At 43.9% G+C, this 21,075-nt stretch overlaps 1 protein-coding gene across 11 annotated transcripts in view; it reads left to right on the forward strand.

The window, feature by feature from the left end:
• PLXNA2 (plexin A2) overlaps window positions 1-21,075 on the forward strand; it is a 615,006-nt gene that overhangs the window by 52,086 nt on the left and 541,845 nt on the right. For 8 of the 11 annotated variants that reach the window (XM_053244546.1, XM_053244547.1, XM_053244555.1 and 5 more), the window contains 2 exons: window positions 4,335-5,614; window positions 9,314-9,496. In XM_053244546.1, coding sequence (XP_053100521.1) covers window positions 4,335-5,614; window positions 9,314-9,496 — 1,463 coding nt within the window. Of the gene's footprint in view, window positions 1-3,719; window positions 3,831-4,334; window positions 5,615-9,313; window positions 9,497-13,978; window positions 15,674-21,075 lie in introns of those variants that run through there. The other 3 variants (XM_053244560.1, XM_053244549.1, XM_053244550.1) reach the window with 3 other exon arrangements.

Consider the following 21,075-nt stretch of genomic DNA (forward strand, 5'->3'; position numbering starts at 1 on the left):
TGACAAAATCTGAAATTAAAGATGCATGCACAAGCATAGAGAAGGGGAACTGGTCTTGTGGTAGCAAGCATGAATTGTCCCCTTTCCTAAGCAGGATCTGCCTTGGTTTGCATTCGGATGAGTGACTACATTTGAACACAGTCTGTAAGATATTTCCCTTAGGGGATGGGGCCGCAGCTCTGGAAGAGCATCTGCACATTTGGTAGGGCTGAGAGAGACTCCTTCCTGAAACCTTGGAGAGCTGCTGCCAGAGTAGACAATACTGAGCTAGATGGTCCAATGGCCTGACTCAGGATAAGGCAGCATCCTATGTTTACACATTTGACCTGACTGACCGGAGTTTCCCAGGCATGTGTGCACTAGGGATGTGCATGAACCAGCTGTTCGGCCAGTCTGAAGACAGGGGGCATACCTTGAAGGGTGGGGAAGGGTGCTCTTACCCCTCCCGCTGTGTTTCCCCCACCCACACTCTATTTTAAAAGTGTCTGTCAGGGCAGCAGCCCTGCCACCCCATGTCCTCTTCAGCTGGAAGTAACAGGAAGTACCCAGCAAGCCCCAATGGACACATTTAAAATGGAGCGCTGGTGGGGAAAACATGGTGAGAGGGGTAAAGTTTGCCCTCCTGCCCTTAAAGTTGTGCCCCCTGCCTTCGAGCCACCCCCGCCAGTTCTATGCACATCCCTAGTATGCACAGGTGTTTAAAGGGGTGCTTATTACTCCCAGAGTTTACTCATTTGCTGTGAAAACACCACTATAACCCTGGACTTGCTTGCAACAACAATAAACTGTAATGTACAGCTTCTGTTTCTTTAAACAGGTTACCAAAAACAGGTGCCATGAGCACCATGTATACCAAAATCCTAGAACTTGAGTGCAGTAAGTGTGTATCCAAAACAACTTGAATGAGAGCCCTAGCAATTGCAGTCTTTGTATAAATAGCACTTTCCTCTCATCCAAGTCCAGCGAATGCTTTTGTTATAAAGAATGAATGCCACTGCTGAACTCTATCCCCTCACAATGAATGTTCTTTCAGACAGGTACGATGCACAGCTGATGGCCAGTGCACAGATAAAGGAAAGGGAGGCAAGCCAGCCTTGAAAGAAGCATACAGCTGCTGACTGCCAGAGCCAATCAAGGGCTGCCCTGCTGTGACAGCAAAGAGCAGGGGTTGATCTGTTCCTAGTCAGGGTGAACTTCAGCTAGCAGAAAAGACAGAGAAGGAGGTGGAACTGGAGATTCAGCAAGCTTCAGTGCAGTGTGTGGTGCAATGCAATGCAATGCAGGATGTAGCTGACTGAAATCCTGGCACATGGTTTACAATAAGGGCAAGTGGCTGTAGAACAAAGAACTTCACTCCTACCTGAAGTGATGGAAGGAAAATCTTTCTGTTTTCAGCAAGTACTTGAGCATCATACATGATTAATCCCCATCTTCTGCCTTTACATTTGATTTAAGCTTCTTGACTTGCTTAGTTGAGTGTTCTTCACTGTTCTGTTTCTGAGAACAGAGATTGTTGCATGCCACTGAATTTAAGGAGTATTAAAGGCAAATTAAACTGAGAACAGAGAAGTATTTTAAGAGCTCCAGAATGCTAACTGATGGGGCTAGTTGGATGTAGGGGATATTTATACTGAGTGTTAGCCCTGAAAGGGGTACATGAACGGCCACTGTCTCTTCTGGGCATACAGCAGTGTTTCATCCTTGAACTGGATGCAGTGGCATAGTCTGCCACTTTTGACAGGCACACACACAAGCCTGGGCTTCCTCGCTCCCCATACTGTTCTCATGTTGCCAGGCCCAGCACCAGTTTGCTTCCCCACCACAGTGAGAACAGGTGATCCCTTTAAGGCAGGCCTGCTCATGAGGCCACGCAAGCACGTCATCAGATGGCACAGCCAGTGTGGAGTTTGGGCTGAGCAACACTCCTGGCTGGATGGCTGATTCCATTGGAAGGCCATTGTGACTGGGGATGATGGGATTTGTAGTCCAACTATATCTGGGGATCCAAGCATTGGGCCAATGTGCTTAACTTCCCTTTTAAAAACAGCAGCTGTGTGTGGGATCATGGCAGGGAAAGGAGCCTCAATACTTTCCGCCCCACCATGGTCCAGGTCTGGATTGTCCTCCCCTCATGTGGTTAATGTTTTTGAAAGAAAAGTTGAGCCTGACTGTGCCAGTGGTGGATTTAACGTAGTGTTTAGCTTGGCCTCTGTTCTGGGAATCAAGGGAAGAAAGCAGTAGCTGCCAAACAGCTGCAGAACATACTCCACCGTTACTTTTGGTTCAACCACAGGCAGCAGCAAAGGTGGGACAGGGAAGAAGGAGAGGGGATGAAGGAGGTGGGAGCAGTAGGGTAGCCAAACCCAGATCCAGTGGAAAGGGAGTGAGTACATGGAGGTGTCTTGATTTTTATTTAGGGATGGGGCTGTTGTTCAGTGGTAGAGCATCTGCTTTGCATGCAGAAGGTCCCAGGTTCAGTCCCTGGCATCTTCAGGTAGGTCTGAGAGAGACTCCTGCTTGAAACCTTGGAGAGCCACTGTCAGTGAGTTGCAGACAATACTGAGCTAGATGGACCAGTGGTCTGACTCAGTAGGTTCCTAATCATTCTGACATTGATGGTTAGAAAGATGCCAGGGACCTCTTTCTGGAGGGTTTTTTTGTGGGGAAGGGGCACACCTTAGTGGTAGAGCACATGCTTTGCATATATCAGGCATATAGAAATTTGATTAAATAAATAAATAAAATATAGAAAGTTCCAGGTTCAGACCCACACATCTCTGTCTGAAGGAGTTCAGCTAGACTTCTACAAAGCTAGAATTTAGACAATTGGTCCCTAGAGGGGACAGTTTTAAAAGTATTTTCTTACCTGTGAAGGGTAAGTGAGCATGTGAAGCTTGTTTGTATCTGAGTATTTTGTTTGTATCTGAGTATACATACTGAGGGAGTGCATCCGAGTTTATAATGGTGCTGTATTTGCATTAGAGATTGGTACTGACAGGCCTGCAATGTATATGTGAAGTTTGGAGCAATTGATACATCTTGTAATGAAGACGTCCTGGTGGTTTGACACATGACCAGCAAAATACATACTCAAGTGCATCCTTTATTCTATCCATGCGCTTATCTTTGCCAGATATTCTATAGTTCTGTAAACTGGCAGTTGGTCTTCTGCAGAAAACAAGTTGCTAAACAATGTTGCCCAAGTCTCCTAGATCAATGCTGTTCTGTCCCCACTTCTATATACATAAACAAAAAATGCTTCGGGATCCAAGGCTTTGTCCACCTTGCTCTGCTCTCACTCCATCCAAGAGGAGATGCATGATGGCACATTGTACTTTACAATGTAGGAATTCCCCATTAACATCATTTCATACGAAGCTCAGTATTGTCTGCACTAAGTCGCAGCAGTTGCCCAGGGTTTCAGGCAGGAGTCTTTCACAGCCCTACCTGAAGATGCCAGGGACTGCCCTGGGACCTTCTGTATATAAAGCATGGGCCCTACCATTGAGCTTTAGCACATACAAAGTGCACCAGCGTGCATCTCATAAAATAAGTTGTTCCCAATGAGAACTCATACTGCGATAAATATATTAGTCTTAGAGGGTGCCATAGGACTCTCTCTCTCTCTCTCTCTTTTTTGTCTTCAGCTTGTAGCCAAGATTCCCTTGCTTAGTCCCATATCTTTGAGTGACTGATACATATGTGACCTGTCACGTGATGCAGATTGTGCAAGGTGATACAGCACTGGCACACTGCCAACACTCTATGGACTTGCCAATTACAGAGGGTGCAGATGCAGCCTAAGGCATCAAGATACCTATGAATGTGAGGTATGCAGAAAGAAACCGGAGATGCTACAGACATGTAAGCTCTCTCTGCCTGAGATTTGCTCTCTTTAATTAAATTGTAATCTCTGTGGGTTCCATGGACAGGAAAGCCCTCTTACTCACCTGTCAATTCAACACCTTGCAAATAAGCCCCTCTAGCCAGGGTTGTTAGATCTGATGATGGGGTAGGTAAACTGTCTGCAAAACACTTGTCTGTGGGCTGAGATTGATTATTCCCTCCTGCAGCTGAATGAACTCATGACTCAGAGCATATTATGAGCAGTTAAACTGCGTAACAATTAATGCACAGAGGCGGAACAGAGTGTTAAAGCCTGCACTGTTTACCCAAATGGGAACCCTGCTCGTGGGTTTAGAGATGTCCTCATTTTATCTCAAGGAGTCTGCTTGAGTCTGCTTGAATTGATTCTAAAGCATACTTTGGGTCTAATCTCTCTCTCTCTCTCTCTCTCTCTCTCTCTCTCTCTCTCTCTCTTTCTCTTTCTCTAGAACCATGTGAGGAACTCTGCTGCGGCAGCAAGAGACACACACAGGGAGTTTTGAGGTTCACACTCCCTTTCCTCTTTGCTCCGCACCGCAGGATGGAACAGAGAAAGATATGGCTTCGGATATGGGACTCCGATGAGTGGTCAGTGCCCTGGGCGTTTCTTTTCTTGGTTTTATGTTCATGGAATGTCACAAGCACTCCTATCTATAATACTTTTCACTCTGAGAATCGCGATTGGACTTTTAACCACTTGACTGTCCATCAGTCCACTGGAGCAGTCTACGTGGGGGCAATCAATCGGGTTTACAAGCTGTCTAGAAATTTGACCATCTTGGTAGCTCACAAGACGGGGCCTGAGGAGGACAACAAGTCCTGCTACCCACCACTCATTGTGCAGCCCTGCACAGAGATCCTGACACTCACAAACAATGTTAACAAGCTGCTGATAATTGATTACTCAGAAAATAGACTGTTGGCCTGCGGGAGTCTCTACCAGGGAGTCTGTAAGCTGCTGAGACTGGATGACCTCTTCATACTGGTGGAACCATCTCACAAGAAAGAGCACTACCTTTCGAGTGTTAACAAGACTGGCACAATGTATGGAGTTATAGTTCGCTCTGAGGGTGAGGATGGGAAGCTTTTCATTGGTACAGCGGTGGATGGCAAGCAGGATTACTTCCCGACCCTCTCCAGCCGCAAACTGCCCCGTGACCCAGAGTCATCAGCCATGTTGGATTATGAGCTCCACAGTGACTTTGTTTCATCACTCATCAAAATCCCCTCTGACACGTTGGCCCTAGTCTCTCATTTTGACATCTTCTATATCTATGGATTTGCCAGTGGCAATTTTGTTTATTTTTTGACTGTCCAGCCTGAGACCCCTGAGGGTGTGTCAATCAACTCGGCAAGTGACCTCTTCTATACATCTCGAATTGTGCGTCTCTGCAAGGATGACCCCAAGTTCCACTCCTATGTCTCTCTGCCTTTTGGCTGTGTCAAGGGCGATGTGGAGTATCGCCTCCTACAGGCTGCCTACATTTCCAAGCCAGGAGAGGTGTTGGCCAGGTCTCTCAATATCACTGCCCAGGATGATGTCCTTTTTGCCATATTCTCCAAGGGGCAAAAGCAATTTCATCAACCCCCTGACGACTCAGCTCTTTGCATCTTCCCCATCCGTGCTATCAATGGCCAAATTAAGGAACGCCTTCAGTCTTGCTACCAGGGGGAAGGCAACCTGGAACTCAACTGGCTGCTAGGGAAAGATGTTCAATGTACCAAGGCGGTAAGAATATTCACAGTATTTTAATTAGCTTTCCTTGGGAAGAAGATAATATAATGGTACCATCACTTGAACAGTGACAGGCATTCTAGGATCCAAGAACTTGATCATCCTTGAAGGAATGACACCTTCTAATGAATAAGACTCCTAATATTTATTTTAGAGAAGCAGGTTCAAATTGTAGATCATCAATAGGCTTGACCTTGTTTTCTCATGCTCTTATGGAAAATAAGCACAATGGTGGTGTATCAATCTCAAAATCATGCACCCCCACTGGGGGCATCTGCGGGGAAGGCAGGAGATTGCAGACAAGCGGCAGCATCTTTGCCTTCACTGCACTGTGCACCCACATGAGTGGTGGCATGGTAAAGGCAAAAGCTGGGAGCAGGAGGACTCCCCCCGCCCGCATCCCAGAGCGCCCGGCACCATGCGCGTAGCGGCTGCTCTCATGGAAGCAGGGGCTGTGATCTTTGTGGCCACTCTTCCCCCCACCCCAGCTCACTGCTGGAAATGGCAGCGGACTGGGCAGGAGCCTTTTAACCTGAGGGTGATCATTTACACAGTCGCCTACAGAGGTAAAACAAACCACAGGTTTGTTTTACTTCGGCACAATGCTGGGTAAAAAAAAGTCAAGCTAGCCTCTTCTGGTCTGGTGCATATGGTAACTCTTTGCTCCCGGCACTTCAGATGACACAGGGTAACCCAGGCAGCCTGTGTCGTGAAGACAGCCTCACTGTCTGTAAAACAATTCTCATTTGTAAATGCTGCTGTATAAAGCAGGAGCATCATGTTATTTTGGCTTTTGCTTCTCCAGCATCAAACTGAGAAATGTAATCAATTTATATAATATGACAGGAGAATTCTGTAATGACCGAGAATTGTTCTGCTATTACAGTAATCAAAGTCAAGAATAAGATGTCGCTGAATTCCATTTCTTTCTGATACCAAACCTGAGAATGGCTCAAAGGAACACCCTCCCTGAGCAGGAAGGTTTCATGCAAACAAGCCTCAAAGTTCCATGACAATCATCATACATTCTCATTATTTTTGTCTTTTTTCAGCTTGGTCCATCTAGTTGCCCCATTTGGGTAGGAACAGAAGAACTGAGAGTCTCCCTTTACCATGGCAGAAGTAACTTGATCTGTAGTTTCAGGTGTCATTTAGAGGTATCACACTCAAGGTGCTACATTAATTCAATCAGTGGCACCTGAACTGGGGTAACGTAGTGGTTAAGAGGCTGAGCTATGAAGCAGAACTTTCCCAATTTGAATCTTGCTTCTGCCATGAACTTGCTAGGTGGTCTTAGACAAGCCACTCCCTCTCAGCTACAATATGGGGATGATGATGATAATACTGACTTACAGGGGTTATCTGTAATCATATACTATAAAATACTTACAGGGTTTTTTAACAAGCTAATGAATGTGAACCATTTTTAATACTTGACAGTGGTATACATGTTAAGTATTTTTCAGTATTATTGTCTGTGGCCAGGTAGCAATTCTGTTTAGGCCCACTCAGCACAGAGAATGGTAAATGACATTCACATGTTATTCAGGCCTTGCTATTTTCAGAAGTGCCCTTATGGAGGAAGGATGCTATCATCTGTTCTCTCACACTCATTGTGAAATGAGGGAAGGGAAAGCACAGGCCAAGAGAAAGTTACAAATCCAGGTGTGAGCCAGCCCTGAGATTTGGTTTCTCAAGATGTGCTGAGCTGTAGCTGCCTTGCAAAGGAGCTTAGCACTTCTATGTTCTTTATGCAGGGAGTGTAGGCCTGAAAGAAGCCAGATCCTCTAGTCACACTGTTGTACAGGAGGGAGTTGGCTGCTTCCCCAAAAGGAGGGAGCAGTCAGGAGGAGGAAATCACATTTTCCTTTCTACTTTCAGAGTTCAGATACCTGCACTTCCTTTGCCTGATTTTGATCCCATGCCACTAGTTGAGTCATTTTTTCTCGCAAATCAGAAGGGTGATGTAGCTGATTTCAGCTGTCAAATCTCTGCCAGGTTGTTTGCAGAAAGATGGGTAGACAGCAGGACTCTGATTATTTCTGAATCAGGAAGTCCAATGTAATCTCAGCAGGGATAGTAGGAAGTTAAATTTGAGGCCAATGAAATGGCTCAAAAATGTCTCTTTGCTTGGCTGGCTGGCTTTCTGGGTCTGCTGAATTGTGGAAGCAAATCACTATCTCGGGATATGAAACAGGGAATTTGTGGAGAAGGGGAGTTAGGAAGCAGCATTGGCTTGTGTGCTCTTTGTCATCTCATAAAGAGCATAAAATTGCATTTTACTCAGGTCTGTATATACTTTTCCGATAGCAGGGGTGTATTAAATAACCAGGGAATCTGATTTCTAAATCCAGAGTAATCCACTGACTTTATGCAGTCCTCTCAGCAACGGTTATGTATGTTGTGAACTTATCCAGGAAGGAAAAGGGATTTCCTATCCCTCCCTTGTTCTCAGGTTTCTGTGTGGGAGCCTCAGGCTGCAATCCCATAACATTTACTGGAAAGTAAGGCTCATTGGACTTTTTTCTGAGTGCATATGCATCATTAGGGCTGCATGTTAATCAGCTTAGGTAACTGTCCCCTGCCCCCCACCCCCTTGATGTGGGAATTGAATATTGTGCTATTGTCATCACTGAGATTGGCAGATCAGAAAAAGTGCAGCTGAGGTATGAATTGCAGGACTGAATGGACAAGTTGTCTGTGAACTATTAAGTGACCAACTACAGGTAAAGTGTGCCGTCGAGTCGGTGTCAAATCCTGGCAACCACAGAGCCCTGTGGCTGTCTTTGGTAGAATACAGGAGGGGTTTTCCATTGCCATCTCCCATGCAGTATAAGTTGATGCCTTTCAGCATCTTCCTATATTGTTGCTGCCAGATATAGGTTTTTCCCATAGTCTGGGAAACATACCAGCAGGGATATGAACCAGCAACCTATGGCTTGCTAGTCAAGTCATTTTCCCGCTGTGCCATTAGGTGCCTACAAGTAACCAACTAGGAAGTAACTATCAAAACTGTCCTGTTAATGTGGAGACACCAAAGGTAGGGAAATCATTCTAGGGAAATCAAGAAAAAGGCCTTTCCTTTTCAGAGCGGTTAGCAAGCCTGCAAAAGACAGAAGAATGAGAACTTATTATTATTATTATTATTATTATTATTATTACAACAACATTTCTATCCTGCTCTTCCTCCAAGGAGCCCAGAGCAGTGTGCTACATACTTGAGTTTCTCCTCACAACAATCCTGTGAAGTAGGTTAGGCTGAGAGAGAAGTGACTGGCCCAGAGTCACCCAGCTAGTATCATGGCTGAATGGGGATTTGAACTCATGTCTCCCCGGTCCTAGTCCAGCACTCTAACCACTACACCACACTGGCTCTAACTTGCATTGTGTGTATGTGTGTGCATGCATGCACACACATGCACTTGTGTGCACAAATAGGTCTGCAAATATATTCCAAGAATGACACAGGAATTCAGTCTGTATGGTGAGTCTGAGAGATCTGAGAAAGAAACCAAAATATAGATAGAAGCTGCTCCTGGTGGTCTCAGATTATAAAATGCTATCCTGAGCAAAGCTTTATTATATGTATGTCACCAGGATATTGCTTAGAAGTGTTCAAGTGTGTATCCTTTGCATTTCTCTTCTCTCACAGGTCTTTTACTCACACTCACTTAAATGCCTTCTCCCTTTCAGCCAGTCCCAATAGATGATAACTTCTGTGGGCTGGATATTAACCAGCCACTTGGAGGATCCATACCAGTAGAGGGGGTGACCCTTTACACATCCAGCCGTGATCGGATGACTTCTGTCACTTCATATGTCTACAATGGCTACAGTGTGGTATTTGTGGGGACCAAGAGCGGCAAGCTGAAGAAGGTAAGCCTTTCTTTTGGCTCCAGGGAGCCTGAGGCCAAGAGGGTATTCTCATAACCGCTGGAAAGCGGGCTAAGGGAGCATAGTCCACTTTCCAGTGGTTGTGAGAACCATTGGGCTCGCGGGCGAGTCCTGTGGTTCAGTGGCAGCTAGCCCACCAAAATAATCCTCCCCTAAAACAAGGTTAATCCCGTTTTGGTGATTGTGGGCTGGCGCACCGCGGCTCTATGTCATGGCAATACACAAGTAGAACCCCAACCAGGAGGTTACAACAAGCCTCCCAGTGTCGGGAATTCCCCCAGAATGCCTCACGCACTTGTGCAAGGCATGCTGGGACTTCCGGAGGCCAGGCAGCCCCCAATCCCCGCTGCTCCAACTGGCTCCATGATGGAGCTGGTAATCGTGTGGGCGGCCAATCCAGCCACCCAGGGAGTCTGGAGTGCTCTTGTGCAGGGAGAGCTTCTAGTAGCTGTAAAACCATGTTTAATGAGTACCCATTTGTGAAGCAGTAGGACAATAAATTGGGTACACTCAAAATAATCAAGCAGGTAAGTACAACTGATAATTGCTTTATACTGCAATTGTTGGGCTTGCATTTAGATAACAAACACTGGATAAGTGTAAATGTGAGGATAAATGTAAAGACTGATATGAAGAATTCTGTACTTCAGATTCTTGTGGAGTTCTCATTGCTTCAAAAAGAAAAGAAAAATTTCAGAGCAGAAAAATCTTTCAAACACGATAGAACTCAACATATCAGAGATTCTATCAACCGTTTACTAGGCATGTCATTCCACAGTAGGATTTATATGTGTGTGTGTGTGCACACTCATCCCTAAGCATCTCCGACTGTGTTCTATATACATTTCTTGTTTAATCCAAAGTACTGTTTCTTTGGTGCTTAGAAAATATACAGGGCTTCCAACATTATCTCCAAACTGTGTTTCTTTACTTGGGATGGGAATCAAGCAAGTGTTCAAGAAGTGGCTTTAACTGGCGTGAAGGAGAAAAAGTCTTTTATTCATTGGTTGTTAGCATATACTGAGCAGTGAACATATAGCCATTAACATTTAGGTAATAGTTTTGTCTATATTTCTCTTACAATTCTCAGATAACATTTTATGATGGTCTCATAATCATTCTTGGCCTGCAGTTGAGCAGGACTACAATAGTGGATTTTTATTTGAGCAAAAAGACTGGAAACTTATCTTTCCCTTGTAAAATGCTCAGGAGTAGCAGGGTAGTCTTTTAAAACAACACTAAAAACATAAATGCATAATATTGGTAACTGAAAACCTGTTTTTATAGCTCATGAAATGCATCCAAAGATAAGGAGGGAAAGAATTGCACCATAATTCTTTGTACAATAAAAAAAATCTGCCCTTGAAACTTTCCTCCACGTTGTGTCAGTCAAGAACAAAACATATAGTATGGGGCACTAATGAAAAGGATATTGCTAGATCCAGTTTTGAGGTAGTATGTAACTAGCTTTTAGCAACTGCATGATGTCAGATATTTAGAATGTGTCAGTCACATGGCACTAGATTAAATTAACTGCCTCTGGATTTTACTGACTGTGCCCATGGTGTTTAACCAGCTTGGAAGTTAGGTTTCCTCTGGAAATACAAGTGTTTATGAATTTAGGCTTAGCTGTTGCCAAGTCCCTTTACAGAGCAATCACCAGAAAATAAGTCACCTTGATAAGTCAGAATGCTCAGGCCACTGTGGGGACTCTTACTGATACCTTCTCTAAATGTGCCCCGTGATGACTGCATCCACTGAAGAGTTCTTATTGACCCTCTAGCACACCAAAGTGTGGGGCATTAAAAAGATAGAAGTTTCATGTCAAGATTATAGCACTGAAGGGCAGAACTTCAGAACACTTGTATTTCCAAAGGAAACCTAACTTCCAAGTTGGTTAAACACTATGGGCACAGTCAGTAAAATCCGCAGGCAGTTAATTTAATCTAGTGCCGTGTGACTATGACACATTCTAAATATGAATGGAACCTCTACAATCTAGACACGTAGGTGCTTCAGCAGGCACTGGTTCACACAGCTGACAGGGAATGGTGCAGTAGCAGAATGGGCTATAGCAGGATGAGGCACGGTACCAATGCATGCAACTATGAATCAGAAGACTGCCAGACTTCTGTCGGAGGACGGACCATAAATTGGTGAGAAAGCACATATTTCTACACAGAGGGTCCTAGATTCAATTCCGGGCTTCTCCAGTTAAACGATACCAGGTAACATGGATGAGAAAAGCCTTTTGAGACTGGAGAGCTATTGCCAGTCAGGGTAGATAATACTGGGCTGGCTGGATGAATGGTCTGTTGCTATAAGACTGCATATGTTCACTGAATATGGGGGAAGTTGTAGGAAGGAAGAAAACTGCTTCCTAGGGATACTTCTTTTGCTCCTGGCTATGTGACCAGGGATTTAGGAAACTGCCCATGGCCTGTAGCATTTATGTTGTCCTAACAGAGCCAAACTCCAGTGGTAAAGGTAACATAAACTTAGTAATATGGTGTACATCTGTGTACTGTATTGAATGTTTACAGGGACAATGTGGAAACTCGTGGTGTTTCAAATGACACTTGGGCAGCCTAGCAGGAGCATCACTACTTGGAATTATTGTGTTGTGCTGTCATTTATTTATTTAATATATTTCCAAAACATGTATGTCTGGGCAGTCCAAAACTTGAGTCTCTGGACCATCCAAAACATGTGTCTTTGAGGCTCATCCTTTTATTCATGGCCATAGACTTGTACTGAGGACTGATACTTAATCTCTTCTGGAATATCTATGCATGTTTACGAAAGCCAGCACTCTTGATAGGGCTCTGCTTCTTGACAAGTAAGTCCTGAGTAATAACTCCTCTTCCAGTTCTTAAAAGAAGAATGAATGGGTTAAGTCCCACTGTCAGCCTTTTGGCTAGCCAAGTTGGCGGGGGTGGGTAAGCTTTCCTTTTCTGCACTGCAGACTTGCCTCTCACCTTCCACCCTTCTGATGGACCTTTGTGTGATTGATTGACTGCATTAGATAACATTCCTTCCTGTTTGCATCACAAAGGCAGGGCTACTTGCCTGAGGCAAAGAAAGAATCACATTCCTTTACCCTTCAAGGAGGGCCTTGTTTTTTGAAACTTAGGAATCCATGATTAACTTGGACTTTTCTGTTTGGTATATACTTTGTAAAGCCGAGTATAAAATAGATGTCAGAAGTGTTCACATGCATTAATTCATTTCTTTCAATTGAATGATCCAAGAGCTTTAGCTTCAAAGTTGGTGGTTTTGATTTGCCATCCATATGGGTAATGAATAGTGAGTATCTGATTTCATTTGCCTGCATAGTCTGCAGCCTGGCACTGGCACTCCAGTTCACAAAAAGCTGATGCCATATTGCTCAAAAACCTACAGTTCAATATGATGGATTTGTTACCTGCAGGAATTCATGGACATTTTTTTAGATGCGCTAAAGCAGGGTTTCTTAACCTTGGGCCCTCAGATGTTGGACTACAACTCCCAGAATCCCCAAGCAAAAGCCATTGCAGCTGAGGATTCTGGGAGTTGTAGGCCAACAACAACAGCCTGGGGGCCCAAGGCTAAGAAACCCTGCGCTAGAGGACACATTTATTTAATTATTTTAATTTATAAGCCCATCAGATCCCTGAGGCTCAGAGCAGGCAACAACCAGGCAGAATCAAAAGGCTAATTTAAAGATGGAGGATGAAATGCAAAGAAATTATACAGATAAGACATGTTGTGGGGGCGAATCCATATACATAGATGAAGGTTTCTTCAAAGTCTTTGACAGAATAAGTCACATTGCCAAAGAGACAAGCCACCTATTAAGTTCAGTAGCAGCTTGCCTTTAAAGCAGTCAGAGCTGTTGGATTAAAAACCTGTCATTCGTCTAAGTACTTTGTCTTCACATTATTAGTTTTCATCCAGTTATTTACACACACACGCACACACATACACACACACACATGCACACACACACCCCTACCTCTGAATTAAATCTTTCCTTATTTGCTAAAATGTTTGCCCAGATAGGTGATGTAAGCACTTGCATCATCACTGTAATATGTTCAAGCTTGGGTTTGGGCAGCTCCCAAGAGGAAGGGAATTCTGGAGCTGGGGACCAGCCACCAAGGATGTTGGCAACCACAGTTAGTTGGAGGTATCCTGTATTAAGGCACTGCCTACCAACCCAGGTCAAAGATATTCTCTCCTATGTTTTCATTTTATCGATCCAAGTCCAAATCGACTGGATAATTACTGCAAATACTGGATTCAATTAATTTTCTTAGCATTCAGCAATGTGGGCAACATCTGTTTCTCAGTTGATATATTAGTGCACTTGTCAAAAAATCACTATTTTTTAATTATAGATTTTAATACTTTGATCCCACCTTTCTAATAATTTACTCAGGGAGGCTTAGAATAAAAAAATGTTTTATGTCTTTGTTCATACAGAACATGTATCATGAGGTCCTGACGATTCACTAAGCAATAGTCCTTTCATTGCCAGAAATATTACACAACTTTAGAAAAGACCATCAAATTCCTTTAAAACCAAAGTCATAATTGGAGAAGGAAGGCCTGCTGACTTAACAGACCAGGACATTCATCTGAGGAAGTGTTTTCCAAAGCCTTGAAAGGGCTCTTACCTCTCACCCAGGTGAATTAACTTACTAAAACTGCGCAATCATGTCAAAATTGTATCTTCTGAAGTTCCTGACAGGAGTGTGCGCATGTGTTTTACTACATTTAGTGACTAGCGAAGGCCCTGCTTTAAAGATGCTTAAAGCAAGCGGCTTGTGCCTGCATGTTGGCTATTTAATATACCAAGTAGAATTGTGTCCCATTAATTATGTAGGATTGCTAAAGGAATGCTCTTTCTGGGTTGGTTTAATCCCTGATGGCATTTATATACTAGAGACCGTTTAAACAGCTACATCTGTGATGCTGAGTAGATCTATATGTGTTGGTGTGCTTTACTGCATTTACAGAGTAGTGTAAAGAGAGGAAATGGGCTTCTAAGTTTATTCAAGGAGTTGGCAAACAGTTGTAGGAAAATTAGATTGAAATATCTGGTGAGTTCACGCTGGCATAGAGTGAAGCTCATGGCATTTGCAAGATATCCTTATTTAACAGAATTCTGCATATGCATGCCTGATTGAACTTGGTGCTTTTAATATATGACTAGAAATACTACCCAGTCAAGCAAGAGAACTGGAATGAAGAGAGTCCACACAGAGAGAATTAGTAAGCATATGCTCGAACCTGGCTGCTCTTATTCTGTAGATGCTAATGCTGTTATTTTGCCCTGTACAGCCTGCTTTATCCTGAGTTCATTTGTGCTCTAGTGGACAAGATGGCAGTATTTTCAACATTCCATGTGGTAGAGGAAATTGGCTGATTGGTGAGGACATATGCCACAGTTCTGTGTGGAGCACTAAGGTCTTATTTACATAATCAAAACCCAGAGATAGTTATTTGATTTAGTAAAACACTTGTATGCCACCTTTCTCTCATTCATGGCAACTAGGAACATAGGAAGCTGCCATATACTGAGTCAGACCATTGGTTTATCTAGCTCAGTATTGTCTACACGGACTGGCAAGAGCTTCTCCAAGGTTGCAGGCAGGAATCTCTCTCAGCCCTAACCTCCTTTCGAGGTCCCAGAAAGAAACCTTCAAGGAAACGGGACGAAACGCGTGCCCTCATACTAGGGAATTGGAACGTTCCCCTTCTCGTAATCAGGTGAGTAAACCTGTATGTCATTTATGCAATGCTCCTGCATAGGAATAGGGAGGGAAGACGCAACCAAGAGGTTCACGTGGATGAGACAGTAAATCTCTTCTGGAAAAGTGTGTATGGTTATGTGCAAAAAGACAAGTGTATCTCTTCTAAACAGCAATGGGACAAATCATGGAAATGGACGTTGGATGTAAACCCCCCCCCCCGCCCCGATTACCTGATGTGCCTTGTAATCCCCCACCCCCGAGTTACAGTACTACCAGCATATATTTCATAACCTTGTGGGTTTCCAAATCCTTGTGTGTAAATCTTTGTAGATATATCATGTACAGACAACCACTTTGTATATAATTGTGCTTTGGCAACGTACTGTATGCTTTGGTAGTTTGTTGGTTCAATAAAAAAATCTTGTCCTATAAAAATCTTGTCCTATCTTGGAGAAGTCAGGGAGGGAACTCAAAACCTTCAGCTCTTCCCAGAGCGGCTCCATCCCCTAAAGGGAATATCTTACAGTGCTCACAGTTCTAGTCTCCTAGTCACTTCTAGTATAGTCACTTCTAAGATGGCTAATGCGAAATAATTAAAATTAAATCAAAACACAAAAATAAAAGCCTCAGAAAAAACATCAACACTGTATTAGATTGCAGGTAAAAGAAGCCCCTACAGGTTGACAGCACAACTTGTGCACACTTTGCTGGAAGTGAATCCCATTAAACACAGTGGCTTAGGTACAGCACAGTGAGACGTGCACCCAAGAGATATGTGGGCTCACTGGCTCCATGGCTCTCAGCATCCCATCCATTCACAGGCAGGGGAGGTTCAATGGGAGTGACACATTGCATTGGTAATGCTGGGATTTGTGCAACTTCAGTTAGGAACATTTGCAACATTCTAAGGCATAGGTGTACCAGTCAAGCAGAAGTGAGGAAATTCTTCAGGAATTTATAAACTTAAGAGTTAGGCCCTGGTTCCAAGGCATTCTATAAAAACTTGCTAGGTTTTATAATTGAAGTGGAGAATCTCCAATTCTCAGGACTTCTTTTCCTAGGAGGAAACCACAACAGTTTTTTTCTAAACTGGTTTTTAAGTCTGTAACATATTATGCACTCAAGGAAAGACAACAAAATAAGCCTGGAATGACATTATGAGAAGGGAAGTAGTTGGGGTGAATTCCAAAGTGCCCTGTGGTGAATGGGCTGGGGTTTTATGTGCTTAATTTACACACCCAGGCTTTAATCCACTCTTAGTAGGGCTGTCACCATCCTCCTGTGAGAGGAAAACTCCAAAGTTATATCAAAATTATATCAAAAACTTTTAAAGTAGTATGTGACTCAGAGCAGGCATCGTGGGGTGGCAGAACCAAGTACTTCTAGCACAGAGTTTTATTTTTAAAAGTAGTAATTAAAAATCTAGTTTAAGTAGGTATAAAAGGAACCATTTACAGGCAGTTAAAATGTAAGTAAAATGGTAAATATTCAAAATATACAAATAAGGTACCTTTCCATCCTGCTGATGTTAGGCAGGAGGTTGCAGTTCAGAAATAAAAAGTTTGCATTATGAATTGAGCTTTCTTCCACCCAGCCGAGCAAAGTAGCTTTCTGCATGCTCTCTGGAGCTATGCAACTTGGACTCAACAAAGAGTACAATAAAGATGAAAGCTAAAGCAGGAACATCAGGAGAACAACTCAACAACAGACAAAAACTGGCCTTTGTTTTTATAAGAAAAGATACGGTTTTTCCTGTCTGACAGGTAGACCTCAGAAAAGTATGTGTTAAGAAAGGTTGTGCCATCGAGTTGGTGTCAACTCCTGGTGACCATAGAGCCCTGTGGTTTTCTTGGTAGAATACAGGAGGGGTTTGCCATTGCCTTCTCCACAGCAGAACGAGATGATGCCTTTCAACACCTTCCTATATCGCTGCTGCCTGATATAGGAGTTTCCCATATTCTGGGAAACACACCAGTGGGGCAGGGGCAGAGCTACTATTGAGCAAATGGGTTCAAGGATCCCGGGCCACCAATAGGAAGGGCTGCTGAAGCCCCTGGTGGGGCATGGCTCAGGCTCCCTAAGAGCCCCAAACTTCCCCCCGCCCACCAGCCAGGCTCTGGCAAGCCTCAAGCCAGCTCTGCTTTGTCATTTCAGACAGCGTTAGAGGGAGAGAAAGGGAAATAGGTGCTTCCAGGCAGCACGCGCTGCCTGAAATGACAAGGCAGAACTGGCTTGGACTCTCCAGAGTTCAAGGCCATGCCCCCGGGAAATAGAGGCTTTCAGGAAGCAAACGCTGCCTGAAATGAAAGGGCAGAGCTGGCTTGGGGCTTGGTAGAACCTGGGCAGGGGGTGGGATTCCCTTGGAGCTCTTACAGATCCAGGCCCCGTGCATGTGACATCACACACATGGGACATTGCTTGAGGGGCCGCCGGGCGAGGCTGGACCCAGAGTGCCATTTGGCTGGCTCCACACCTGAGGTGCAGTTTCAAACCCAAAGCCTTCTGCTCTCTAGGCAGCTTGCTTCCCCACTGTGCCATTAGGTGGCTTGTTAATTAACAAGTTACCCATTTATCTGAGCACCATACAGCCTGGATGTTGGGTGAAATGTCTCCGGCTATATGAAGTCTAAGCTGAGCCATTATCCTCTGATGGGCAATTGGACCCAAGTTTTAGAAAGCAATTTACCTGCTCAGATTCTGCTGAACAAGGGGAACTTCTTACATAATGTCTCACCTATTCTCCCCTTTTGGCTGTTTTCTGACAGTCAGGAAATTATACAGGTGTTACTGGATAGACAACAGGCTGTTACATGAGGCAGAAAAGGCTCAAAATGGAGTTTAGACCAAAGGAAAGTTATGGTATGCATTTTAAAGGAGCCTTTTGACTAAATAAAGGCCAGTTTCATGACAGACCCCCTAAAAAAAATAAGTTAGAGTGCTGGACTAGGATCGAGGAGACCCGAGTTCAAATCCCCATTCAGCCATGATACTAGCTGGGTGACTCTGGGCCAGTCACTTCTCTCTCAGCCTAACCTACTTCACAGGGCTGTTGTGAAAGAGAAACTTAAGTATGTAGTACACCGCTCTGGGCTCCTTGGAGGAAGAGCAGGATATAAATGTAATAATAATAATAATTAATAATAATACCAGCTAATTACCCCCAAACTCCCTAAGCCCCAAGCAAACTGGGTTTGGCTGTGCTCATCTTATTTAAACATTGCATGTTTTAATAGATATTAAGCCTCGAATGCTAGGGCTATGCCTGCTTTGGTTCCTCTTCCTTCCTAAGACATTGGTTACTTTGCTGTGAAGAAACCATTCCCTTTGTGGTTGCCAGCAGCAATTTGGGGAAATCTGAAATGCTTTCAGGAAATGTTTGGAATGTTGTTTACACAGGAAGAAAAGCCAGGCTGTTAACAATGGATGTGACACAAACCTTCTATTGAAAGCAGTAACACTGGGTAGCATTATTCAGGTGATTTAAAACTCCCTGCCTCAGTTTCCTGAGGCAAACCAGGTCAGTAATACAATTCCCTGCCTGTCTTAAACATTATGGTTGAGAAGTGCATTGTAAAATCTAAGCACAATTTACAGGGTCACCACTTTGATTACCATTTTGAGCCAATGGGGGTTGGAAGCCAGGAATCCTGACTGACACAGTAAGCCATTATTAACTATGGTCTCCAATGGAATGGATTTCTTTTCCCTTTTTGCCCTGTGGTGATTTCCCTGCTGGAAGGGAGTCAGGATGCTGAGTGGATCATTTTCTAAATTTATCTGCATGCCCTTTGAGGATTAATTATTGAAAACATCACATTCCTTTGGAGATGTGCTATTTCCTATTAGCTAATTAGCTAATTCCTGTGAAATACTTGGGACTGGTCTGCCTTTGTATCTCTGTGAGCCTGTGTTGCAAAAAAAAAAAAAAGGAGGGGGGAATCCCAAAAGTACTCCAGTAACTGTGAGGGTGGTAGAGAAATGCCTTAGCAATGGCTACACTGCAAATGTATTCTCTATGGGCTTTTGCACATGCTGAATATCCTAGCCTCAGGTATAAAATACTGCAGCTTAAGAGCTGGCAAAAGATTTATTTTATTGTATTTATTGTTGAAATTATATACCGCCTTTCATTAAAAACAACCCCAAGGCGATTTACAAAAGTTAAAAAACATACAATAAAAATGACAATAAAAATATTAAGTTAAAAATATAAAACAAATCTAATTTAAAAACTATAAAATACAAGCATAAAACTATAAATGAGTAAAAAAACACATAGAAGCAGCAGTAGAAACAGTCAAGTAAAAGCCTGGGTAAGCCAAGATTTAAGAAGCTTTCTAAAACTGTGATGGAGTCCAAGGAGCGAATGGCCACTAGGAGAGCATTCCAAAGTCTGGGGGCAGCAACAGAGAAGGCCCTGTCCCACGTGCACGACAGCTGAGCCTCCTTCATTGTAGGCACCCGGAGCAGAGCCCCCTCAGATGACCTTGTCAAGCGGGCAGCAACCCTTGGGAGCAGGCAGTCCCTCAGATGACATCCTTACAATGGTGTAGACTGTGGATACCAGATTATAAACAATTATGTTCATTAGGACAAAACTGACCAGAGCACTGACTACGGCAATCTCAACCCCATCCACAAACAGGACAGTGCTGGTAGCTGTTGCCTGAGCTATGACCCATGTGGTATCCAGCTCCCAAGGTGTGCTTGAGATTTGCAGTAACTTGACCAGCTGCGTGTGACAGATGGAGAGGAGGAATAATCAGTGCCAGGGATCTGCAAATGTGCTTGCCATGGTGTACATCTCTCTCAGCCAGTAGAAAGTTAATCATGACAGGGACTGGTCCTTGACCCAGTTTGGAGCTGGGGAGGTTGGTGAGGTCTTCATCCCACAGTCAGACTGGGGCTCACACTTAAGCACAACAGGGCCAAGCCTTTTTACCAGTTTACACAGAGAGGGAAGGGTTAACTTTTGGTCCTGCAGTCATGCTGAGCCTTGCAGGCACTCTGAACACTTTTGAACCTCAGCACAGCATCACAGACTAGATTCCATCTGTCCTCCCTTGGTGAGAACAGAATCAGAAACAAGCACAGACTTTGGCTGGGGACCAACATTTGCACAACCCCTGATCACTAAATAGAGCACCTTTGTGAATTGTATCTCACTGCACAAAACAAGTTCTGAAAATGCTCTTACTGTCTCCACCTGTAAATCATCCTCAGCGGCTGCAATCCTTTGTTTCCGGCAGCTACTGTATTGTGTAAAATTGAACAGAATGTATTTAACTTCCTGGCACCTGGGCACCTATTGCTTTCCATAAAACGAAGGGAAGCTGTTTGCTATTGAGAAGCAAGCTGTTGGCCAGTCTCTACTCCTTCTGCAAACTGAAATTCTGTCATTGTGACTCAAGCTTGACCCTTTTGGACACTTAGAAATTCATCACCTCTGCCACAAACTGCAAAGCTCTGTGGTCTGTATTTAGGTATCTGCCATTCAGTTATGTCCTCTCTTTGTATACAAATCCCCACCACCACCCTTTCCTCTCTGTTCACACTATTTTGCTCCATTTACCAGCTAGTCACGGCTGTAGCTGACTTTTGGAAGGGGGGGGGGTGTTGTCTGCTCTAAGAGAAAGAGAGCTTAATGCTGCTTCCCCTATAATGAGATTGGCTCACTTCCCAGACTCCTGCAAGTGAGCTTGCTGTTTGTTTTGTTGCTTTATGAGCCCCACAGGGCCAAGTGAGTTGGGCTTTTGGAAGCTGGGCAAGGCCAGTGTCGGCAGTTTATTTACAGTTCACAATCAGCCTATGGGGGAGCTTTAT

This window comes from Hemicordylus capensis, chromosome 4, assembly GCF_027244095.1.
Source record: "Hemicordylus capensis ecotype Gifberg chromosome 4, rHemCap1.1.pri, whole genome shotgun sequence".
Classification (NCBI taxonomy): Eukaryota; Metazoa; Chordata; class Lepidosauria; order Squamata; family Cordylidae; genus Hemicordylus; species Hemicordylus capensis.